Source organism: Oncorhynchus clarkii, chromosome 1, assembly GCF_045791955.1.
Source record: "Oncorhynchus clarkii lewisi isolate Uvic-CL-2024 chromosome 1, UVic_Ocla_1.0, whole genome shotgun sequence".
NCBI lineage: Eukaryota > Metazoa > Chordata > Actinopteri > Salmoniformes > Salmonidae > Oncorhynchus > Oncorhynchus clarkii.
Genome location: NC_092147.1, coordinates 65,072,416 through 65,094,342, shown reverse-complemented (window position 1 = coordinate 65,094,342; position 21,927 = coordinate 65,072,416). Strand labels below are relative to the sequence as shown.

Genomic DNA, 21,927 nt, shown 5'->3' with positions numbered 1-21,927 from the left:
TAAGGCCTGTTTTTCTTTTGAAGCCAGGAGGCTAGTATCAGCTACATTTATGCCTTTACTAGACTATGGGGATATTTTATTGATGAATGCTTCCGCTCAGTGTTTGAGATCAATTGACACCCTTTACCATGGCACTTTGAGATTTATTTTAAACTGCAAAACCCTTACTGCACCACTGCACTTTGTATACCAGGGTTGGCTGGCCTTCTCTAGTCACTCGTAGGCTCAGGCACTGGTATACTTTTATTTACAAAGCCATTTTGGGTTTACTACCTTTTTATTTGGCCATTTTTATTGTTCAGAAATGTGTTGGGTACTCTCTTCGTTTGCTGGACTTTATCCTGCTAACTCTTCCAAATGTCCGAACTGAATTTGGTAAAAGGGCTTTTATGTACTCTGCGCCATCGTCTTGGAATGCCTTACAAAATACTTTTAAACTGGAAGAACTTGTCCCGATTGGTGTTTTTAAATCACTGATGAATGATTTTGATACTGATTCCCTGACCCGTCAATGTTTATGATTTTGTTATACTCTTGTGAATTCTATGGTTTTTACTAGATTACTTGTAGTTTTTCATGTTGTTTGTCTGTAATTTTTGTAATGACTTGGCCAGGACACTCTTGAAAAAGAGATTTTAAATCTCAATGAGTCCTTCCTGGTTAAATAAAAAATGTTTTTTAAAGAGTCAGATGCGCTGTGCTTATGGGCAGCTCTGTTTCCCTGTCTGTTTTCTGTGGTAAGATTGGACAGAGTGCAATCACCTCAGCTGTGTATCCCGTGTTAATGGGCAAGTGAGCATTGTCAAAATCAATACCCAACCCTCAAGTAAGTCATAAACTCACGTACAAAACTCTGTTTTGGACGAGACAGACATTATAGAACAAATGTGTCTGACTAATGCCGATGCCATATAGGCTGTTTTCTATCAGAGAAGTTGTTTACCGCTCGCTAAACCCACAGGTCATTCAAACCGCTAAGCAGTGAGCTTCCGGTAAGCTTGATGCCTGCACGGTTAGTTACTGGGTTAGTTACTGTAGTGTCGCTTGAAGACACATGGCAATACTAATGCAACAAACAACAACACTGATATGTATACAAACCAGTGAATGCTGGTGGGAGGAGCTATGGGAGGAGGGGCTCAGTGTAATGGCTGGAGTGGAATTAATGGAACGGGGTCAAACATGTGGCTTCCATACGCTCGATGTGTTTGATACCATTCCATTTATTCCGTTCCCACCATTACAATGTGCCCGTCCTCCTATAGCTCCACCCACCAGCCTCCTCTGACGCAAACTATGCACAGCGTTGCTTTAACAGAGCAACTTGCAAAGTAATTCCCAGACTCATATGAACTCAGAAAGAGGGAGAGAGAGGCAGGGAGAGAGAGAGCGTGACTGAGAGTAAATGAGAGAGAGAGAGAGAGATGCGCACACACGGGCGCTGTGTCTCAAAGAAGGGGAGCTGTAAGCTACGCGTGAGTAGAGTAGGCTGTGTGGTCCTGGGACTAGAGTACAGTAGATCTGTGTGAGGCCAGTCGGACCGTCATAGTAACTGTAATAGCCAGCAGACCTCGAGCAGAGCAGGGACACTGGAAGACAAGAGTCCGGCTGACAGCTATTGTCAGGACAATGAGGATGTCAACCAGAGGGAGGCAGAAACTGTCAGCACTCCATCCTCTCACCTCACAACACCTAGCTAGTTTCCTCACCATGCTGCTTCACGGACAGTGTCTGAGCGAATGTTAATGTGCGTGTATAGTGGAAAAGTGTATTTTGGCCCGTTTGTGTGTTTTTGTGTGTGTGCGGGGGGACAACAGCCACAGAGGAGTCAGAGGCAGGCTAATGTGTGTTACACTGCTGTGGCGGACACACTGAGAGACAGTGAGGCGCTATCTCGTCCAATCCCAGCCCAGCGCTGCTGAGACCCCGGCCAACTCTAAGGCTATAGACAGTGACACCATTTAACTCAAACATACCCCCACCCCTTTCAGGGCTAACCTCTCCAACGATAGCTAGATGTCTACTCCTCAGAATTAAAACGTCTGTATTTGCAGGTTTTGCCCGTCGTAACTGAGGAAGCCCCTGGTGGATCCATTTGTGTGGTGTGGTTTTGAGTAGCCATGGTATAATAGGAGTCCTAACACACATCCTGTGGTTATCATCAGGCCCTGTTTGAGTGTGAGTTAGTGTGGGAGAGCGGCTTCTCACTGGTTATCTATTGGCTGGCTGCTGTGGTGGTGCTGTGTTTCCACTACCTCCTGCATTCCACAAGACCCCATCTGTGTCGGCAGGCATTTGTTTCACTTAAGGAGTGTATATGCGGCATGAGACATTACGCAGAGGACAAGGGCACCGGCCTCTGTGCTGCTCGGAAACCTAATAAATTGCGTGCAGGTGGCATGGAACCCAATCACCGCTGCAACAACAATGCCCACAGAGGAGAGAGGGAGGGAAAGGGAGGGAGAGAGAGGGAAAGGGAGGGAGAGAGAGGGAAAGGGAGGGAGAGAGAGAGAGAGAGAGAGAGAGCGCGCAACAGAGAAAGGATAGAGGGGGCCATTGACTGTGTTTTACGACGTGAGAAAGACCAGTAGTTTGACTTACCCTGTAATACATTTCATCACCAACAACATAGTGGTTAGACTAGAGAGAGAGCCTCTCTCCAGCTCTGTTATGGTGAGATAGCTGGAGCAGCTGGGTTTCTGCAGGATGCTGAGCTGAAGCAGATGTGGAGGAGTGCAGGAGACCACAACAGGGATATCAGAGACACTTGTTTTATTTTTTTCTGCCAGTGCCCCCCACTGGGACTCTGTGGAACAGCTCAGATCACCATCTCCACTAACACCACTTGTCCAAATAGAGGGACGGACCCTGCTTATACATTGGAAACACAAACAGACCTTTCTCTGAAAAGAGCGAGATGGGAAATAAATAACTGTCCATGTGTGTGTGTATGCGCACACGTGTGTGCATTTGTCCATGTGTCGGTGCGCAAGTGTGTGTGTGTGTGTGTGTGGATGACCCCCTCCAAGTGCTCCTCTCACATCCTACAGGGGCCAGGGTTAGGAGATCACGCCGCCCCAGCATGGTCACGTTTCAGGGACCGGATCAGGCTGGACTGAGGGCCCCTCTAGCCCCAATGCTGCTGGGCCCAACAGATCTGAGGTCAAGGACAATGTTTGAACACCTGCCCAGCCCCTCTCAGAGCCACGGTGCAGCTTGGGGGAAGGATTGTTGTTTCCCAATAGGAGGAAATATCTGAGTCTTCAGATGGCCTTGCACACTAGTGGACACACCAATAGAGGATGCAGTGCTGTTTACACAAACTGTATGTACACTATCAGTGTTACACAACTATTAGAGCCAATGGCATCTGAGAGAAGACGAATAGATTAAAGTGGTCAATTGCTGACATGATCAATAATGAGAGGAAACCAAATAAGATGTTATCTTGTAAATTGCAATCGTTGTGTGAGGGGGGAGCTTATAATACCTGAGAGTGTGTGTGTGTGTGTGTGTGTGTGTGTGTGTGTTTGTGCTCGCCTCACCTTCTTCTTGTCCCTCATGGAGCCCTTCCCGCGCACCATGATTTTACATCCTGTCTCTGCCTCCAGCTGCTTGGCTGTCAGCCCCCGTGGTCCCAGGATCCGGCCCACAAAGTTAAACTGCCAGAGAAACACAAACGCACACACGCATTAGAACCAGCGCTTAAAACCAGAGCAGTTCTTCAATGCAGACAACAGGTCATTTTATCATTGATATGTATGTATGAGGACATAGTAGACATCTGAAAGATATCTGTAATGGAAATGTTAGTGGGTTTTCTCCAGTCTTGACATGTTGAGAAGAGAGAGGAATCAGATACAAAGATATGAAAACACAGAGAGAAAGAACGAGAAAACAAGGTGAGGAGGTCTCTCAAGGGAGCCCCTTGTTTGACCCCTCCATTTCGCTGTAATCTCACGGCCTTATCACCTGCCCGGTGCTCTGACACAACGGCGCTCGGCGGCGACATCCGGGAGTGCCTTGCGACCAGCACAATGTTAAGTACAAAATGTGATGTGTAAAAGCCTAAAAACATTGTAGAATCTCCAGTTTCATCGTCCATAGCTCTAAATGTGGAGCTCTAATACCTATTTTGTACTCTAATAACTATTTTTTTACTTAACAATTGCAATGTTGGTTAGGGCCTGTAAGTAAGCACTTCCCTGTAAGGTCTACCTACACCTGTTGCATTCGGCGCACATGACAAATAAACTTTGATTTGATTTGTGAGAGATGGACATGGTAAACAAAGCCCATGCTGTCTTGCCTTGTATTTCTGCCCTTGCTGAAAGCCCAGTTGTTTGCACCTGGCATGGTTGAAAAGGGCACATTCTGCTGCTTTGCCATGAACTATGCCTTCATACACAACACACACAACACACACCACTCCCAACGAGAAAGACACCAACAAAGGCCATATCTCAGCATAGGGATACAGAGTAACTCCATAGAACAAAGCCTTCTGCATAATTATCAATGCCTTACCATTTAAAATCATTCTGTTGACTTCACTTTGCAATCTCACTTTGATTGGGCATCACAGCGGCATGGCCCCGCCCCCTTTAGTAGGGAGCGCGGACCAATCTAAAACCATTTTTATTTTTTTGTTGCTTACTGTTGAGTGTTAAAATAACAATACACAACGTGGAATTTCAAATTTGGTTGTGAACCAGCCGTCACTCAATTGGCCGATGTGAACAAAAATGTTTTAGATTAGTAAGTTAGTTTACCAGCCAGCTATCTAAACTTGTAGTAAGCATGGTCCAATTACCGACTGGTATGGGGCCCACTGATCATCAGCTATCATTTCAAATTCAGCAAACATTTGCCTACACCCTACAGTATGTGTAGAACTGCATGAAATAAGTTATACAGTTGCAAAATCTTCTCTCCGCCCCATGGAACAATCTGTAGATTTGCAGCGAACTTGCTTTAAAATGGCAATATTTTCTCTACACCTCATGGCAAAATGTGTAGAATTGCAGGAAATTGCAAGTACATTTTTTTCTCTTCTCTGTTTTGCTCACAAGGTGGGGGTATGGATGTGGGTACGCAGACCCACGAGCCACTGCAGTCCCTCATGATGAGTTCCGTTTTTTTGTGGCCCTCGCCCCCCATCAAAGTTGCCAATCCCTGCTCTAGTCAATCACGCTTTCTTGTCTCCTGGAGAAAATATGTTCCAAGGTGCCCTTTGGGTCTGGACAATCAGAGAAACCACAGGACTTTCTAATTTTCATAAGTACAGCTCAGCTCACATTCACAAAGAACAAAAATCACATAGCTAGGCTACAGTACTTATCTCCATTCTCAGGTAGGGCTGTTGCGGTCATGAAATTTCAAGCAAATAACTTCCAGTCTCACAGTAATTGACCGTAATCAACATAAACACGTAGCAACTCCTGGCTTCCACTCACAGCCTACAAGCCACTGATGCAGACCTTTGGAACATCTACATTTGAAAAAGCCTAACAAATCCATGTAATATAGGCTACACCTTCACAATCAATTCAGAATTTATTTTAGACAGGTCAAAACAGGAAATGAAGAAAATGTAGACTATTTCAGAAGAACAGAATAGCATACTATGAGTTGTCCTTATGTATGTTAGGCCCTGATCTGGCTATGCCATATGGCTGTGGGCTACACTAGTTCATTTAGTAGACAGGATTTGCTTAAAATTCTGTAGCATTATTTTATAGTATGAAGAATACAACTGAACATAGCTGAATAAAATAAAAAATTATATTTTCTCCAAACGATTTGAGGTAGTGATCACATACGGCTATTCTGTGTTGAGTGGTTAACAAAGAAACAGGTCCTCCTATATGCTATATTTACAGCTATTTATGTAACTTTAGTTGTGATACAAATGTTGGGCTATATGTTTTGATGCGACTCTCATGCAACTTTTTTCAAACCATCATTAAAGGCATGAGCTCTGCTTTGTTTTTTAGGCAGTCTGCACACACTTCATCAGTCTCTCATTCCCAATTTGACAAGCACTTGATAATGCCTAGAATTTCCCGGCAACATCCCCTTTGTGTGGTCATAATGCCCCCTAAAAAATCCATGCATTTTGTAGCCAGTGGCTGTTGTGCCCTTGGGCTGAATATAATAATTATAATTCCCTTCTCCCGGCTGCGTGCTGAAGCACCTCTCGCTCACATGGCTCTCCGAAGCACCTCTCACTCACATGGCTCTCCGTGGTCTTTCTCACAGGCTACAAGTGAAGACAGACACATCGGGGATGCAACTGCGTGCGTCCTTATCCAATTCCGAGGCGAATATTGAAGATATTGGAAGAACTGTCCACATTTACTTTTCGTCACACAACAAGATGAGTAGGCCTAACGAACAGCAAAAGCAGTAGCCTCTGTCAATATACTATCCCCCGTAGTGCAAAAGTTGACCTATTGTATACGCAATGCGTATGTATGCCAGTTAGGCTCTACACCCCTTGTAAAGCGGATTAATGTGCTTCATTTTAAGAAGTTATCTGGCCACTTTAGTTGTGATGCAAACTATACCAAAACATATAGGCCTATGGGCTAGGCTGCATGAGGTGTGTGACTAGGATTATAAAAAGACGCAAAAAAGCATGCTCTGTTTCTTGCCTTATGCTGGACATCACTCACAAGTGATAATATCATTCACAAGTGATAGGCTACTATTGTCACCCATCACACTATTCTTGATTTAATCTTGTCTTTACATATACTAAATAATATAAGTGTGAAATTAGTTTTGATCTAGAATGAATCATTATCATGCACCTGTCTCGAAACAGGGGCAGTGGAAAAATGTCATCTATAAACTTGAATGGACAACGCTTTTCCCGTGGTTCATTTTCATGCCAGCCAGGTAAGAAATACTGCTGTTGAAAAGAGAAGCAATGTGCTTATTATTAGGAAAGTTGAGAAATAAATATTGTAGGCCTAGCCTATAGAAAGCTGGTGGGATCCTCCTATTTTTAATAGAGGCCATCACTCTGTTCTCACGCAATTGCATAGCCTATAGAAATGTTGTGCAACATGAGCTCATGGGCTCTCATGAAATGTTTGATTCGATTTTTGATTACATTTGCATTGATATCAGAGTGATTAGAGGGATTATGAGCTGTCCTCCCCTCAGCAGCCTCCTGTGATACAAAGCCACCAGCCATCAAACGACCATCACTTTCAGCCTACAATTCAGGAGACAAGGTCAAGGCAGCTGCCAAGAGATTTAGGATATGGCTCTGTCTATTACACACTGTCATGATGATGATGATGATGATGATGATGAGCATCCTCTTGTTGACCATGACCATGACCATGTACTGTAAATGTAATTTTCCTACCTACCACATTTCAACAAAATACCTGAGCCATCAATTCAGATACCTGAACCCTTTTAGTATTCCAAAGCATGAGAAGACAAAAGGCATTATCATAGTCAAACATCCCCTCCTCCGTAAATTGGGTCATAAAAGAGCATCTGTGAATTCTGTGAGCGGCGACGCCAGGGCTCTTTTACACACGCTGCCTTATTCATGTGACACAACTCTGACGCAACAAAGCGCAAGTGACAGCGCGGAAGTAAAAGGGGACTCAAAGCAACACTTCTTAGCGCCTCTCCGGTCTTCCTCCGGTCCTTCGGCGGTCTTCCTCTGTCACCTGCATTTTGATATCCCTCCTTCAGGAGCATCCTTCTCTCCTCGATATCCGGGAGCGCCTTGCAACCAGCCCTGAGGCGCCACTGACAAGATAAGGCTCAGCGATCGTTACCCCATCGATCAGCAGCCTAGGCTCCTCTCTGTTCTTCTCTCTTCTCTGGCCCTCACACTGCCTGTCAGTCAGGATTCATGAGGGCTGCCTATCGATGAGCTGGGACTGATACTGACACACAGACAGGTCCTGAGCTTTGATGGACAAGAGAGACATACTAACTGATTGACAGACTGGCAGACTGACAGACTGGCAGACTAACTGACTGACTGACAGACAGTCTGGCAAACTGGCTGACTAACTGACTGGCAAACTGACTGACTGACTGGCAGACTAACTGATTGACATACAGACTAACTGATTGACATACAGACTAACTGACTGAATGACTGACTGAATGACTGAATGACTGAATAACTGAGTTACTGAATGACTGACTGCTGGCAGTCACTATCAAAGTGTAGAAAGTTTATAGCAACAATACCCAGTGAATACAAGCAAAACAGAACAACAACAGTTAAAGGTTTTACAGATTGGCATTCGCCATTATCTCCACTGATCACTTCAGAGTCATATCAAGGCAGCTGCCTTGATATGTACAAGCCTAAAAACATTGTAGAATCTCCAGTTTCTTCGTCCATAGCTCTAAATGTGGAGCTCTAATACCAATTTTTTTTACTCTAATACCTATTTTGTACTCTAATACCCATTTTGTACTCGAATACCTATTTTGTACTCGAATAACTATTTTGTAGTCGAATACCTATTTTTTTACTTAACAATTGCACTGTTGGTTAGGGCCTGTAAGTAAGGACTTCCCTGTAAGGTAAACTTTGATTTGATTTGTGAGAGATGGACATGGTAAACAAAGCCCATGCTGTCTTGCCTTGTATTTCTTCCCTTGCTGAAAGCCCAGTTGTTTGCACCTGGCATGGTTGAAAAGGGCACATTCTGCTGCTTTACCATGAACGATGCCTTCATACACAACACACACAACACACACCGCTCCCAATGAGAAAGAAACCAACAAAGGCCGTATCTCAGCATAGGGATACAGAGTACTCCATAGAACCAGCCTTCTGCATAATTATCAATGCCTTACCATTTAAAATCATTCTGTTGACTTCACTTTGCAATCGCACTTTGATTGGGCATCACAGAGGTATACAGGTTTTCACAATAGCGCTTAAGAGCTCAATCAGTGGTGTCACTCTAGTCAATCACACTTTCTTTGCTCCAGGAGAAAATATGCTCCAAGGTGCCCTTTGGGTCTGGACAATCAGAGAAACCACAGGACTTCCTAATTTTCATAAGTACAGCTCAGCTCCCATTCACAGGGAACACAAATCACATAGCTAGGCTGCAGGGGGTGCGAAGGGGGGTGCTGTGGGATTATTTAAGATGAAGAGGCAGGATTTCAGATGTTTTCGGAAGATGGGGAGTGACTCTGCTGTCCTAGCTTCAGGGTGATACTGGTTCCACCCCTGAGGTGCCAGGACAGAGAAGAGCTTCGACTGGACTGAGAGGGAGGTCCAAGAGACCAAAGGTGGCAGAACAGAGAGATCTTGGGGTGTAGGGTTTGAGCATATCCTGAAGGTAGGGAGGGGCAGTTCCTCTTGCTGTTCCGTAGGTAAGCACTATGGTCTTGTAGTGGATGCGAGCTTAGACTGGAAGCCAGTGGAGTGTGCGGAGGAGCGGGGTGACATGAGAGAACTTGGGAAGGTTGATCACCAGACGTGCTGCAGCGTTCTGGATAAGTTGCAGTGGTTTGATGGCACAAGCAGGGAGCCATAGTCAAACATCCCCTCCTCCGTAAATTGGGTCATAAAAAAGCATCTGTGAATTCTGTGAGCGGCGTCGCCAGGGCTCTTTTACACACGCTGCCTTATTCATGTGACACAACTTCGAGGCAACAAAGCGCAAGTGACAGCGCGGAAGTCATACTTCTCAGGGCCCCTTCGGTCTCCCTCCAGTCTCCCTCCAGTCTTCCTCCAGTCTTCCTCCAGTCTTCCTCCAGTCTCCCTCCAGTCTCCCTCCAGTCTCCCTCCAGTCTCCCTCCAGTCTCCCTCCAGTCTCCCTCTGTCAACTGTATTTTGATATTCCTCCTTCAGGAGCATTTGTCTCTCTCTCCTACTCTACTCGGCTTTGTGTTCCCTCTCTACTCTCCCATCACACAAAGTTCAGTACTTTGATGCATTTGGCAGTGATGAATGCCTCCGAGTAGGGGTATCGGGCATATTGAGGATGTGTGTGTACTGAGAGGACAGGTGTGTGTTAGGGCTGCATGATATGGGCCAGAAAAATAGAATTGTGATTTTCTATTTTATCAAATATTGCGATTGCGATTTCACTTGCGATATAGATCAAAACACTTGGATGAACTGTTGGATTCATAGAGGTAGAATGTTTTCCATTAAGAACCAAAGTGTAAAGCAGCATCGTTCCTGTTCGGAAACAATCTGTTGACTGCATTTGACCTAACAGAACAGCGTGCAAACTTCTAGTGAATCTAACAGCGGGGAGGAGGAACTGTGCTGCTTGATTGGCAGGGGGCGGGGCTTGGTGTGTGTGGGAAGCAGCTGCAACGAAAGAGAGGGAGAGAGACGACAGAGTAAACTATAAAAATTGACTTTACACACGGCTGAGTGGCATTTCAAAATAAAGCGAAATCTCTTGCCATATGGACATTGCACATGTTAATATCGCCATATTTGGTGTGTGTGTGTGTCCTTGCGCGTGCGTGTGTTTCGAGAGGAGGACAAAAAGGACAGAATTATAATCCCATTTCCCATCTTGTCAGGCTAAATCTGTGCGAGTGACTGTCAATGTGAGAGAGGGAATTTGTGTGGAGGTTATCAGCGGTGGCAGGTGAGTGTGCTTCAGACCGGAATATTGTCTTTGTGGAGGGTGCCCCCTACCACCTGACCCTCCCTCACATCCCTCTTCCAGTGTTTAACCTTATCCGTCAGGCCATTGAGTGATCCACACGGCAGCTGCAGCTCACACAGGATCACGATGGGCATTCTCTTTCTTGTAAAGAACCAACACAGGCTCACAGCAGGTGCGCTGGGGTCAAACACAAATGTACGCGTGTCCACTGTCCATGTATTTATAAAGCAAGTGAGTCTCCCACAATCTCGGCCCAACAGCACGATTTCCACCATGGGATGTGGATGGGTGGACACTGAAACGGGTGGATGGAATGGTTCAAATCATTGGAGTGAAAATGGTGGATCCAAATCCCATCCATAGTATTGATCAGAGAGGGAGAGCAGTATAACTGCAGCAACCAGCCGGAGACACCAACAGGACAGAGACAGATTGACTTAGTGGACCCTGCAGTCCCGACTCAACCCACCACACCCCCACTCCCCGCTGCTCCCCCGAAACTGAGAGAGAGAGAGAGAGAGAGAGAGAGAGAGAGAGCAGGAAAGCAAGAAAATCCATTGAAGCTAATGGAATGTCTAATACCTGCTTTTAAAGGACTCCCCCTATTTACCCAATCTGGACAGTGAAGATGAAGTGTGTTTTCCATCAGCTACAATAAAACGGGGGAGCTGAACATAATTAGGGCCATTTAAGACTGGGAGCACGATGGTCCAACCGCCAGACACTCACACTGATCTTATTATCTTATGAAGATAAACGAGCTGGCCGCTGTAATAGGCAAATTAATTATTGCATGGCTTCTAAATCGCACTCTGCTCCAATTCCCTTTTGCAGGACGTCTTTTGTTTGCATTATTATGGAGGACAAGAGGCTGAGCGTGGACGAAGATAGGCCAGAGAGCTCCTTCAGGAGAGGGTGTGTGCGTGCGTGTGTGCACTGTACGTGTGCGCGTTCTTCTTGTGAGTGATTATTGACCTTATCATAATTGACCTAATGATAAATACCAATGGACATTCACGTATCTTTTAAAGTACGCATGAACGTGAAACCCGGGAGAGCAGGGCCTTGAAAATAGTACGAGACATTCCTTTTGGCTCGTAGTAACAGTAATCAGAAAATGGCATCTATCTTCTTCCTATTTGGAATCATATATAATCCCACTTTTCATTTCCGGCGTAAATGATTTCCCTTCCCATCGGTTTAGTAGACTGACATTGGTGTTGCGTCATCTGTTTGATCTGTGTGTGGTGAATGACAGAATGAGGTGAGCCTTATCCCGGCCTCAGCCCCTCCTGGGTGATGATGCTGTGTGTTGTCAGAGCGGTCCTAATGTCCTAATGAACCCTAATTAACCTTCATTAGCCAAGCAGTGATCCACAACGCCTGTGTTGCTGTGTTGCTGGCACCTTCCTCTCTCCCCTGCGTCTAGCGCTGTTTATAATCATCGCATTAATGAGGGGGCTAATTTATATGCCATAGCTCACCTAATCACAGACACAGACAGCCCTGTCTCCTCTCCTTCTATACACCCCTTCACTCAATCTTCTCTGCACCTCAAGTGGACCTCCAGCAGCAGGGATGGGAGGGAGGGCTGCCCTCCTAAAACCAAAGTCACTCCCCCCTGCCCTCACCTCTCTCTCTCTCTCAAACACACACACACACAAACAAACACCTATGCAAGGACGTGCACCAAACACACACGCGTCCCTACTCTCCTTTCTTTCTTTCTTTCCTCCCTCCCTCCCTCCCTCTTTGACGTTTGTGAAGGATGGCCAAGGCCAAATGAGAAGACCGAGGGAGAATCAATCCAGCCGCACATGCTTCTAATTAATTAATAATCAGTTGCAGTCTCTCTCGCTCATCTCCACTGTGGACAAGCATGACCCAGAAAAGGACACGCAGCAGCCAAATGATGGATGACGACAGCTCATTCACATTGCCTGTCCCCCTCCCTCCACCCTCTTCCCTCCAACTCATACTGTTGTATTCACCACAACCCCCAGAAATAGACTAGAATACCATCCATGAACCACTTCCTAGCCACACTATTCCCTTTCTTTTTCACACACACACACACACCCACACACGAGGTCGACCGATTAATCGGAATGGCCGATTAATTAGGGCCGATTTCAAGTTTTCACAACAATCAACAATATTAAACAATATTTAACTAGGCAAGTCAGTTAAGAACACATTCTTATTTTCAATGACGGCCTAGGAATGGTGGGTTAACTGCCTTGTTCAGGAGCAGAACGACAGATATTCACCTTGACAGCTCGGGGGATCCAATCTTGCAACCTTACAGTTAACTCGTCCAACGCAATACCGACCTGCCTCTCTCTCGTTGCACTCCACAAGGAGACTGCCTGTTACACGAATGCAGTAAGCCAAGGTATGTTGCTAGCCAGCATTAAACTTATCTTAGAAAAAACAATAAATCATAATCACTAGTTAACTACACATGGTTGATGATATTACCTAGCGTGTCCTGCGTTGCATATAATCTGACAGCATACACGTATCTAAGTATCTGACTGAGCGGTGGTAGGCAGAAGCAGGCGCGTAAACATTCATTCAAACAGCACTTTCGTGCGTTTTGCCAGCAGCTCTTCATTGTGCGTCAAGCATTGCTCTGTTTATGACTTCAAGCCTATCAACTTCCGAGATGAGGCTAGTGTAACCGAAGTGAAATGGCTAGCTAGTTAGCGCAAGCTAATTGTTGTTGTGTTGCTGGTTCGAGCCCAGGGAGGAGCGAGGAGAGGGACGGAAGCTATACTGTTACACTGTCAATACTAAAGTGCCTATAAGAACATCCAATAGTCAAAGATTAATGAAATACAAATGGTATAGAGGGAAATAGTCCTATAATTCCTATACTAACTATAACCTAAAACTTCTTACCTGGGAATATTGAAGACTCATGTTAAAAGGAACCACCAGCTTTCATATGTTCTCATGTTCTGAGCAAGGAACTTAAACGTTAGCTTTCTTACATAGCACATATTGCACTTTTACTTTCTTCTCCAACACTTTGTTTTTGCATTATTTAAACTAAATTGAACATGTTTCATTATTTACTTGAGGATAAATTGATTTTATTGATGTATTATATTAAGTTAAAATAAGTGTTCATTCAGTATTGTTGTAAATGTCTTTATTAGAAAGAAATAAAAAAATTGTCCAATTAATCGGTATCGGCTTTTTGGTCCTCCAATAATCGGTATCGGACATCGACTCTAAGGGGTTAACTACTCCAACCTGTGGAAAACACGTCACTATCAGCCATGATAACTGTATGCAAAACCACACACACACACACACACACACACACACACACACACACACACACACACACACCCTTACGTTTTGGGGACCAACAATATATTCCCATTCAAAATGACATTTTCCCAAACTCCTAGCCCTAAATCTAACCCCTGATCCTAATCCTAACTCTAATTCTTATATTTTTTTTTGAGCCCCTTTTTCTCCCCAATTTGGCGATATCCAATTACGATCTTGTCTCATCGCTGCAACTCCACAACGGGCTAAGGAGATGTGAAGGTCGAGTCATGCGTTCTCTGAAACATGACCCGCCAAACCGCGCTTCTTAACACCCGCTCTCTTAACCCGGAAGCCAGCTGCACCAATGTGCCGGAGGAAACACTGTTCAACTGACGACCGTGGTCAGCCTGCAGGCACCCGGCCCGCCACAAGGAATCGCTAGAGTGCGATTAGCCAACTAAAGCTTCCCCCGGCCAAACCCTCCCCTAACCCGGACGACGCTGGGCCAATTCTGAGCAGCCCTATGGGACTCCCGGTCCAACCCCAGGCTGTAGTTACGCAGCAACACTGCGATGCGCCACTCGAAAGGCCCTAACCCATAAGACTAAAATAGCCTTTTTACAAGTGAGGACCGGCAAAATGTCCTCACTTCTCTGAGTTGGTTTAATATTCTTATGAGGGCTTTTGGTCCTGACAAGTGTAGTAAAAATTACACACACACACACACACACACACACACACACACACACACACACACACACACACACACACACACACACACACACACACACACACACACACACACACACACACACACACACACACACACACACACACACACACACACACACACAGGGCTCCAGCACTCTCAGGTGGGGGCTACTTGAAGTCCTGGCATTTCATCTCCCAGTGTTCCTAATGAACCCATCCTCAGTAATAATGATCCCCTCTGTCCTTCAGAGCAGCAAGGACAGCCAGCATCGACACTCAGTCACTCTTCTGCTGCTGCTGGCCTTTCCTGGAGATTAGTAGAGCAGACAAACACACAAGGACGGATATGGAAACTAAAAGACCCATAAACGTAGCTCACACTATCACAGCAAACACAGGTAGACAGACTGCAGAGACAGTACCCTTCAATTCCTAAAGGAATGTCACCAAAGCTAAATCAATTCATACATCAACTACATTTACCACAATATCCATATTCACAATTTGTTACAAATTCATAACATGCAACATGAAAATGGCTCTTCTGGGGGAAGGAATCCAATATTTCCAGATACACTGGTCAATAGGAAACTCAACTGACTCAACCGCCCTGGGGAAATATGGTGGCATAAACAACCTTTTTTATAGCCTTAAAACTTCAGCAGAAATACAGCGGACTAATCTGGACTGGAGCGGTGTGTTTAAACCTCCAAGGATTCACCTCCACTAATGCTGCCCACGCAAGAATCTGCCACTCAGAGAAACAAGTTCATTGGGATCAATCAGCTCGGAACTCGACTCGCTCCTTCTGGGCCAGGAGGGTTAGGCGAGCAGGATCCGAGGGCGATTGCTTAAAAGATTTGTTAACTGCTAGGCGGGTTCAGGTGCGAGTTAGAATCAACATACGGTTGAGGGGAGTCCAATGTGAGGACTTCTACAGAGTATTTCAGGTGCATACTGCATCTTCTGCCTAGTACCCACTATCTAATGTATTTGTGTTTTTTTTTATGATATAATATGTTTACATGACTAATAATACTGAGATAAAGAAACAGCACAGCTGTTCAGAAATGATATAGTAGATATGATACCGGACCGTAAATTACAGAATTTTCTGTTTTCAGAATCTTTCAACAATGTAGTGGTGATTGTACAGTACTGGTATGATTCAGATTAAGGGAATTCGTTGAGGGACATGATTCAAGACCATGTCAATAAATATAGGGAAGGTGAGACTATTCTGCACATAGGACAATCAGTCCAATAACAGTAGCTATCCCTCAGGTTTACATGCCCAGACAGGATCCCCCTCCGCCCACCTCCTATCCTAATCAATAACTGTGACAAGGGCCCATCTTCTAATGCAGAGGAAACTAGATTACCTGGATTTGTAAAAACCTGGTAATCCAATAAACCTTATACTGAATAGAGCTGCGCCCAGTTTACCAGAAATGATATTATTCAGATGAATCTAGGAAAGTGCCTTGACGCAAACATCCATTTTTCATTGGAAACTTGGTGGTGGTCCTTCAGGTGCATGTGTGTGTGTGTGGGGGGAGATGACGTGTGTGAGCGCGTGCGTGCGTGATCGCCCGACAGGTTGTACTCACATCGGGGTACTCTTTTACAGGGACAAAGAGCTTCTCCTGGAGCTGCACGATGGGGCCCACTGCGTCAGGGAGCTCGCTGCTCCGCTTCTCTGTGCTGCCGTTTAGCGTGTCGTTGTACATGTCCTTCCGCACCCGGCTGATCTCTGGAGGAGAGGAGGAGAAACAAACACGTCAGTCGGGTGATCGTCAGAACAACATCGGTACTGGTAAAAAAATAAAAAGTGTGAGACAGATTGGTAAGGATACCAGTCACGCCATAACGAATAAAGACCAACACGGGTTCATAGACCCGCTCATACAACCACATATGAGTGACAGTGAGGAAATATACAGTAGACCCTATATAGTAGTTGAAGAATCAGGACATCCCGTATGACAGGTATGACAAGCTACCTCCAACTGGTCTACCTCCAACTGGTCTACCTCCAACTGGTCTACCTCCACCTGTTCTATAGATGTAAGTCCTTACCACACCTGTCTCCTTTAGCTACCTCCACCTGGTCTACAGATGTAAGTCCTTACCACACCTGTCTCCTTTAGCTACCTCCACCTGGTCTACAGATGTAAGTCCTTACCACACCTGTCTCCTTTAGCTACCTCCAACTGTTCTACAGATGTAAGTCCTTACCACACCTGTCTCCTTTAGCTACCTCCAACTGGTCTACAGATGTAAGACCTTACCACACCTGTCTCCTTTAGCTACCTCCACCTGGTCTACAGATGTAAGACCTTACCACACCTGTCTCCTTTAGCTACCTCCAACTGGTCTACCTCCACCTGGTCTACAGATGTAAGTCCTTAAAACACCTGTCTCCTTTAGCTACCTCCAACTGGTCTACAGATGTAAGTCCTTACCACACCTGTCTCCTTTAGCTACCTCCAACTGGTCTACAGATGTAAGACCGTACCACACCTGTCTCCTTTAGCTACCTCCAACTGGTCTACCTCCACCTGGTCTACAGATGTAAGTCCTTAAAACACCTGTCTCCTTTAGCTACCTCCAACTGGTCTACAGATGTAAGTCCTTACCACACCTGTCTCCTTTAGCTACCTCCAACTGGTCTACAGATGTAAGATCTTACCACACCTGTCTCCTTTAGCTACCTCCAACTGGTCTACCTCCACCTGGTCTACAGATGTAAGTCCTTAAAACACCTGTCTCCTTTAGCTACCTATTCATGAAAGCTGTCAACTGTAAAGCCTGCCAGCTGTGCCCCTATTACTGATAATGCATATATATGTAAACAATCTCACACAGACAGACACTCATTCAGACATGAGCCAAACATTACACGTACACATTACACGTACACATACATGGAAAAGATAACTTAATCCACCACATTAATTCAGCCAACACACACACACACACACACACACACACACACACACACACACACACACACACACACACACACACACACACACACACACACACACACACACACACACACACACACACACACACACACACACCACACACACACAGGGTGGCTATGGTATGCCAACAACAGCTGAAGGCATGAAAATAACAGATATACAGACATTTGAGAAGCTTAATTCAAAGGCTACAGAGCGACAGACAACTCAGACTGGGGAGTCATGTAACCTCAGGCATAACCTCAATAAACAAGTCGAACTGCTGGGCCTGTGGGCCTCCTCTCAAACTCTCTCAGCGGCAGAAAAAAAGACACCAGTAAGTCAACACTGTAGTATTGATGACAGAGAGGAGTGAGAGAGAAAGGGAAAGAGAGAGATGAGCAGAGAGAAATAAACAGACAGACGGACGGATGGACGGACAGAGGGAGGGAGGGAGGGAGGGAGGGAGGGAGGGAGGGAGGGAGGGAGGGAGGGAGGAAATGAGACAGATTAAATTAAAGAGAGGGAGAACTTGAGGCACGCCTGCCTTGAACAAACCGTGGAGACTATACGTCATTCACATGGCCTGTGTGCACCGCAGAGGAGAAGCAGGGAGATGGAGGACCGGTAATCATGGTAAATTACTTTTAGAGACAATCGGCCCTTTTAACGAAGGGGGTTCTAACTCTCCCGTTCTGTAGTTAAACCAGTGGATGTTATCCCCGAGGCGAGAAAGAAGGGAAGAAGTGGGGAGGAACGAGAGAGAGAGAAAGCGAGAGAGGGAGAGAGAGAAGAAAAGGAAGAGGGAGAGAAAGAAGGAAAGGGAGAAAGAAGGCGATGGAGAGATGGAGAGAGAGAAAGAGAGCGTTCTAAAAGGTGGAGAGGATAATTAAAACCACCACCTCTGTTAATATTTCATCAAATACATGAAATATCCCCGTCCCTAGCTGCCCCGGCACACATGGGGAGGGACGGACTCCTGATATGATATTCTCTGGGGCAAACCAAGAAGGATGGAGAGGTGTAATTAAAATGGAGATGGTTTCCTGACATACTGCCATGCATTCATCATATACATAAAGTACACTGATACGCCCACAACATTGATGACTTAATTGGCTTCTTCACACGCAGGGAGGGTCCACCGAGACCTGCAAACACACACGACCAATGTGGCACACACACACAGAGAGAGGTACAAATGCCTCCTCCAGTAACCTCAGCCTTGACCAGCGTGGAAGTATGGTCATTATACAGACGTCCATCATCATCACATTGATCCTGTATGTCGGGGAGCCCAGTGTGATGGCAGAGTGAGGCTGCAGCTGGTGGATGGCTTTATGGGCCTATTGTAATGGTAGGTGATTTACAGCCCCCTGTGGGATGGTCAAGGCTGGCACTGTGGGAAAAAAACATCCCTCAGAGAAAAACTTCCTTCAAGAGGAGCCAGAGGAGTAAAATAAACAAGACAAACTGTTAGCCACTCTGGATAAGGGATAAGAGCATCTGCTGAATTACTCAAATGTAAATGTGATGGAGGAAAAAAAAACAGCACTGAAACCCTTCTCTGCTCTACACCACACCAGACAAAGCACTGGCTCTAGTGGTATCGACAAGCTGGCACAAGCTACTGCTGCCAAATAATGGAATCATCTGTATTTCAGTTCCCATGAATGCAGATGGAATGGCTCCAGTTGCTATTGTTGCAATAATCTACAGTAGTGCAGCATCTTCATTTTGTAATGTGTGGGAGCAACAGTAACAGCTAGGTACATAGAAGAAAGAAAGCTCATTTAGATGTGCTGTGGTGTATGGGCTATTGTCGAAACATGAGGTACATAGGGAAAGGAAACCGCCTTGAGAGCATTCCAACGAAAATCAAATCCAAGGGGATTTGGGACCGAGCCTGGGGGAATTCCAACCTGAATTATCTTAGTAAATCATCCAGCGTCGTTATACATATAGCTTAGTCTTACATGTGAAATGTCTGCTACGTACATAAATAACAATCGTGTTTTTCTCCCAAGCGTCTGGCATGCCACTTCTGCCTTTAAAACACATGAGATATGTGAAGGGATTAGGGCTGAAACATGCAGAGAGGCGATATATTGAGGCCCTTTGTTGGGCGTGACGGCGGCCAATTCAGCGTTCATTTTCCCCCTCCCCGGGATGCCATACATTTCAGTTATTACTCTGAGTCGTGAACACTGCTGCTGTTTCAAGCTCGCTGATAAAATAGACAACCCCAGCTAATGCAAGAGGAAGGGAAGTGCAGGGATAAAATACTGCCAAGTTAATTTAATGCATGATTTCAGGGAAACGGTGTGATCTTATAAAATCATGCTGGGTAATTTAATTAAATTGTCAGATTAAATATTTGATCATGTGCAGATGTTTATTGATGCTGGGAATTAGAGGCTGACACGGGAACAAGACTCCCGCGGGTCTTGCAGGTCCCGCGGGATTCTGGTAGGAATGGGAGTCAAGTTCTAGAGTCAAGTTCAGGACAGGACAGGATCAACAGTCCACAGGAACAGTTATAAACATGATTTTTTGGTGTGGAAATACGTCATGTGAGGAGCATTTCATAAAAAACAACGACTGTGTAGGCTAGGCCTAATATAGTTTACTTAATAAAAATACATTTAACAAAGGGTAATCCCCCCCCCCCCCCCCCCTCCTCCCCCGGGTCACTCGCTTCAGTTGTAGCCATAGGTTACCTCAGATGCCAAACTACCTCAGTAGGCTAAATGATGAAGCCTTCAATAGAGGAATTGCAACGTCTTGTTGCAGACAAAGGACCTATCACTAACATTATCATTAGAGCCAAGGAAAGAGCAATGTTTTAGCTCAATTTGATGGAGTTGTCTTTGGCAATGAAGGAACCGAGCACATGGCTTGTAAAAAAAAAAAGAAGAAGAAGAAATGGTGCTGTTTAATCAAATAGGATACCAACCGGAGAGCTGGACAAGCGGCCTAAAACGGCAGAGCTGCTCTACTCCCAACAACTTACCATCAAGCCCAATCGTTTGCGTATTTTACTAAACCCATGCCATCTGAGGTGAAAAGTGAAAGGAAAACAGATTGACTTATGCAGTATTGCCACTCAGTAAAGCAAACAATGTTGTACATGTTCATGTACTGTAAATGTTGATATGTACACAGTGCTCAGCTGGAGGCTACAGTTTTATGCCAGTGCTGTGCAGAGATAGACCATCCGGCTGGGGTCTCTTGTCCTCATCCTCCAGCTTAATCCATCTACCTTTCGGTCATTTAGAATATGCTGTTATCCAGAGTGACGTAGGCCTACAGTCAGTGCATTTAACTAAGATGCGGTAGGTAAGACAACCACATATCACAGTCGCATATTGCATTATTTTCATCATTTTCAATACTTCCGAAACAAAACACAATACGCTACATATTTCTGGGTGCAGAAAATGAGCACAGGGCAGGAGTGATTTTTACTGGGAAAAGACAGGAATGTTCCGGGGTTAGAGAACTGTTGCGGGATCAGGACAGTACAGGGAAATAATTGACAGGACAAGACGGGACAGGAATGAATTTTCACTAGGAATGTCTCGATTATGAGACGGAAATCAGTGTGAACGAATTGTGTATGTCGGGTTCTTGTCCAGTGGTCCGACTGGAACCCCAGTCCCGAGGACGATTAAACTGTCCACGGTCATTTATGGACAGCGTTATTACAGCATTTTTTGGGGTGATTTGTCAGCTTTCTGAACCCCTCTGAATTCAATAAATGTCCTGCTCTGGCCTGAAGGGCTAATCCTTCTGCACTACTGAGCACACACTGCTGCCACCTGTGTATGCGAGGACACACACTTTCACTCGTGCCCACACACACACGCGCCCACACACACACACACACACCTGTGCCCCCCCATACAAGTATACATTTAGTGCAAAAGGTAACGTAACAGTTGCTCTATTGTAAAGGAACAGTGACAATCTGACAAGCGTATGATGACATTTGTGATGCTCATCCAAGTGATCCTGAGAGAGAGATTCAATACACACAGGTTCATTCAACCGACAATTGAACATAGTCTGCCGCATGTATCTGCGGCAACGGAGCCTCTGCTTTCCTGAACATCGCACACTGTTAGCCTGAGAGCAAATGACCCTCACAGACACACGCTTGCATCCACAGACCCTTAACCATCGCATCAAAACCTTAAACAGTTAGTTGCTCATTCAATAATCAGAATGAAGCAGGGTTGTGGTGAAAATCAAAGTAAAGATCACGAGCAACTAGTCTCTGTTCAATCAACAGCCTGGAGGAGATGTGACACTGGTGCCATAAG

The 21,927-nt window shown here is 45.3% G+C and overlaps 1 protein-coding gene across 5 annotated transcripts in view; it reads right to left on the bottom strand.

Annotated features, from left to right (window-relative positions):
- Positions 1–21,927, bottom strand: part of LOC139410554 (KH domain-containing RNA-binding protein QKI) — a 99,430-nt gene that overhangs the window by 46,385 nt on the left and 31,118 nt on the right. For all 5 annotated transcript variants that reach the window (XM_071155862.1, XM_071155868.1, XM_071155854.1 and 2 more), the window contains exons 2-3: positions 16,244–16,386; positions 3,546–3,662 (exon numbers count right to left, since the gene is read on the bottom strand). In XM_071155862.1, coding sequence (XP_071011963.1) covers positions 3,546–3,662; positions 16,244–16,386 — 260 coding nt within the window. The remainder of the gene's footprint in view (positions 1–3,545; positions 3,663–16,243; positions 16,387–21,927) is intronic.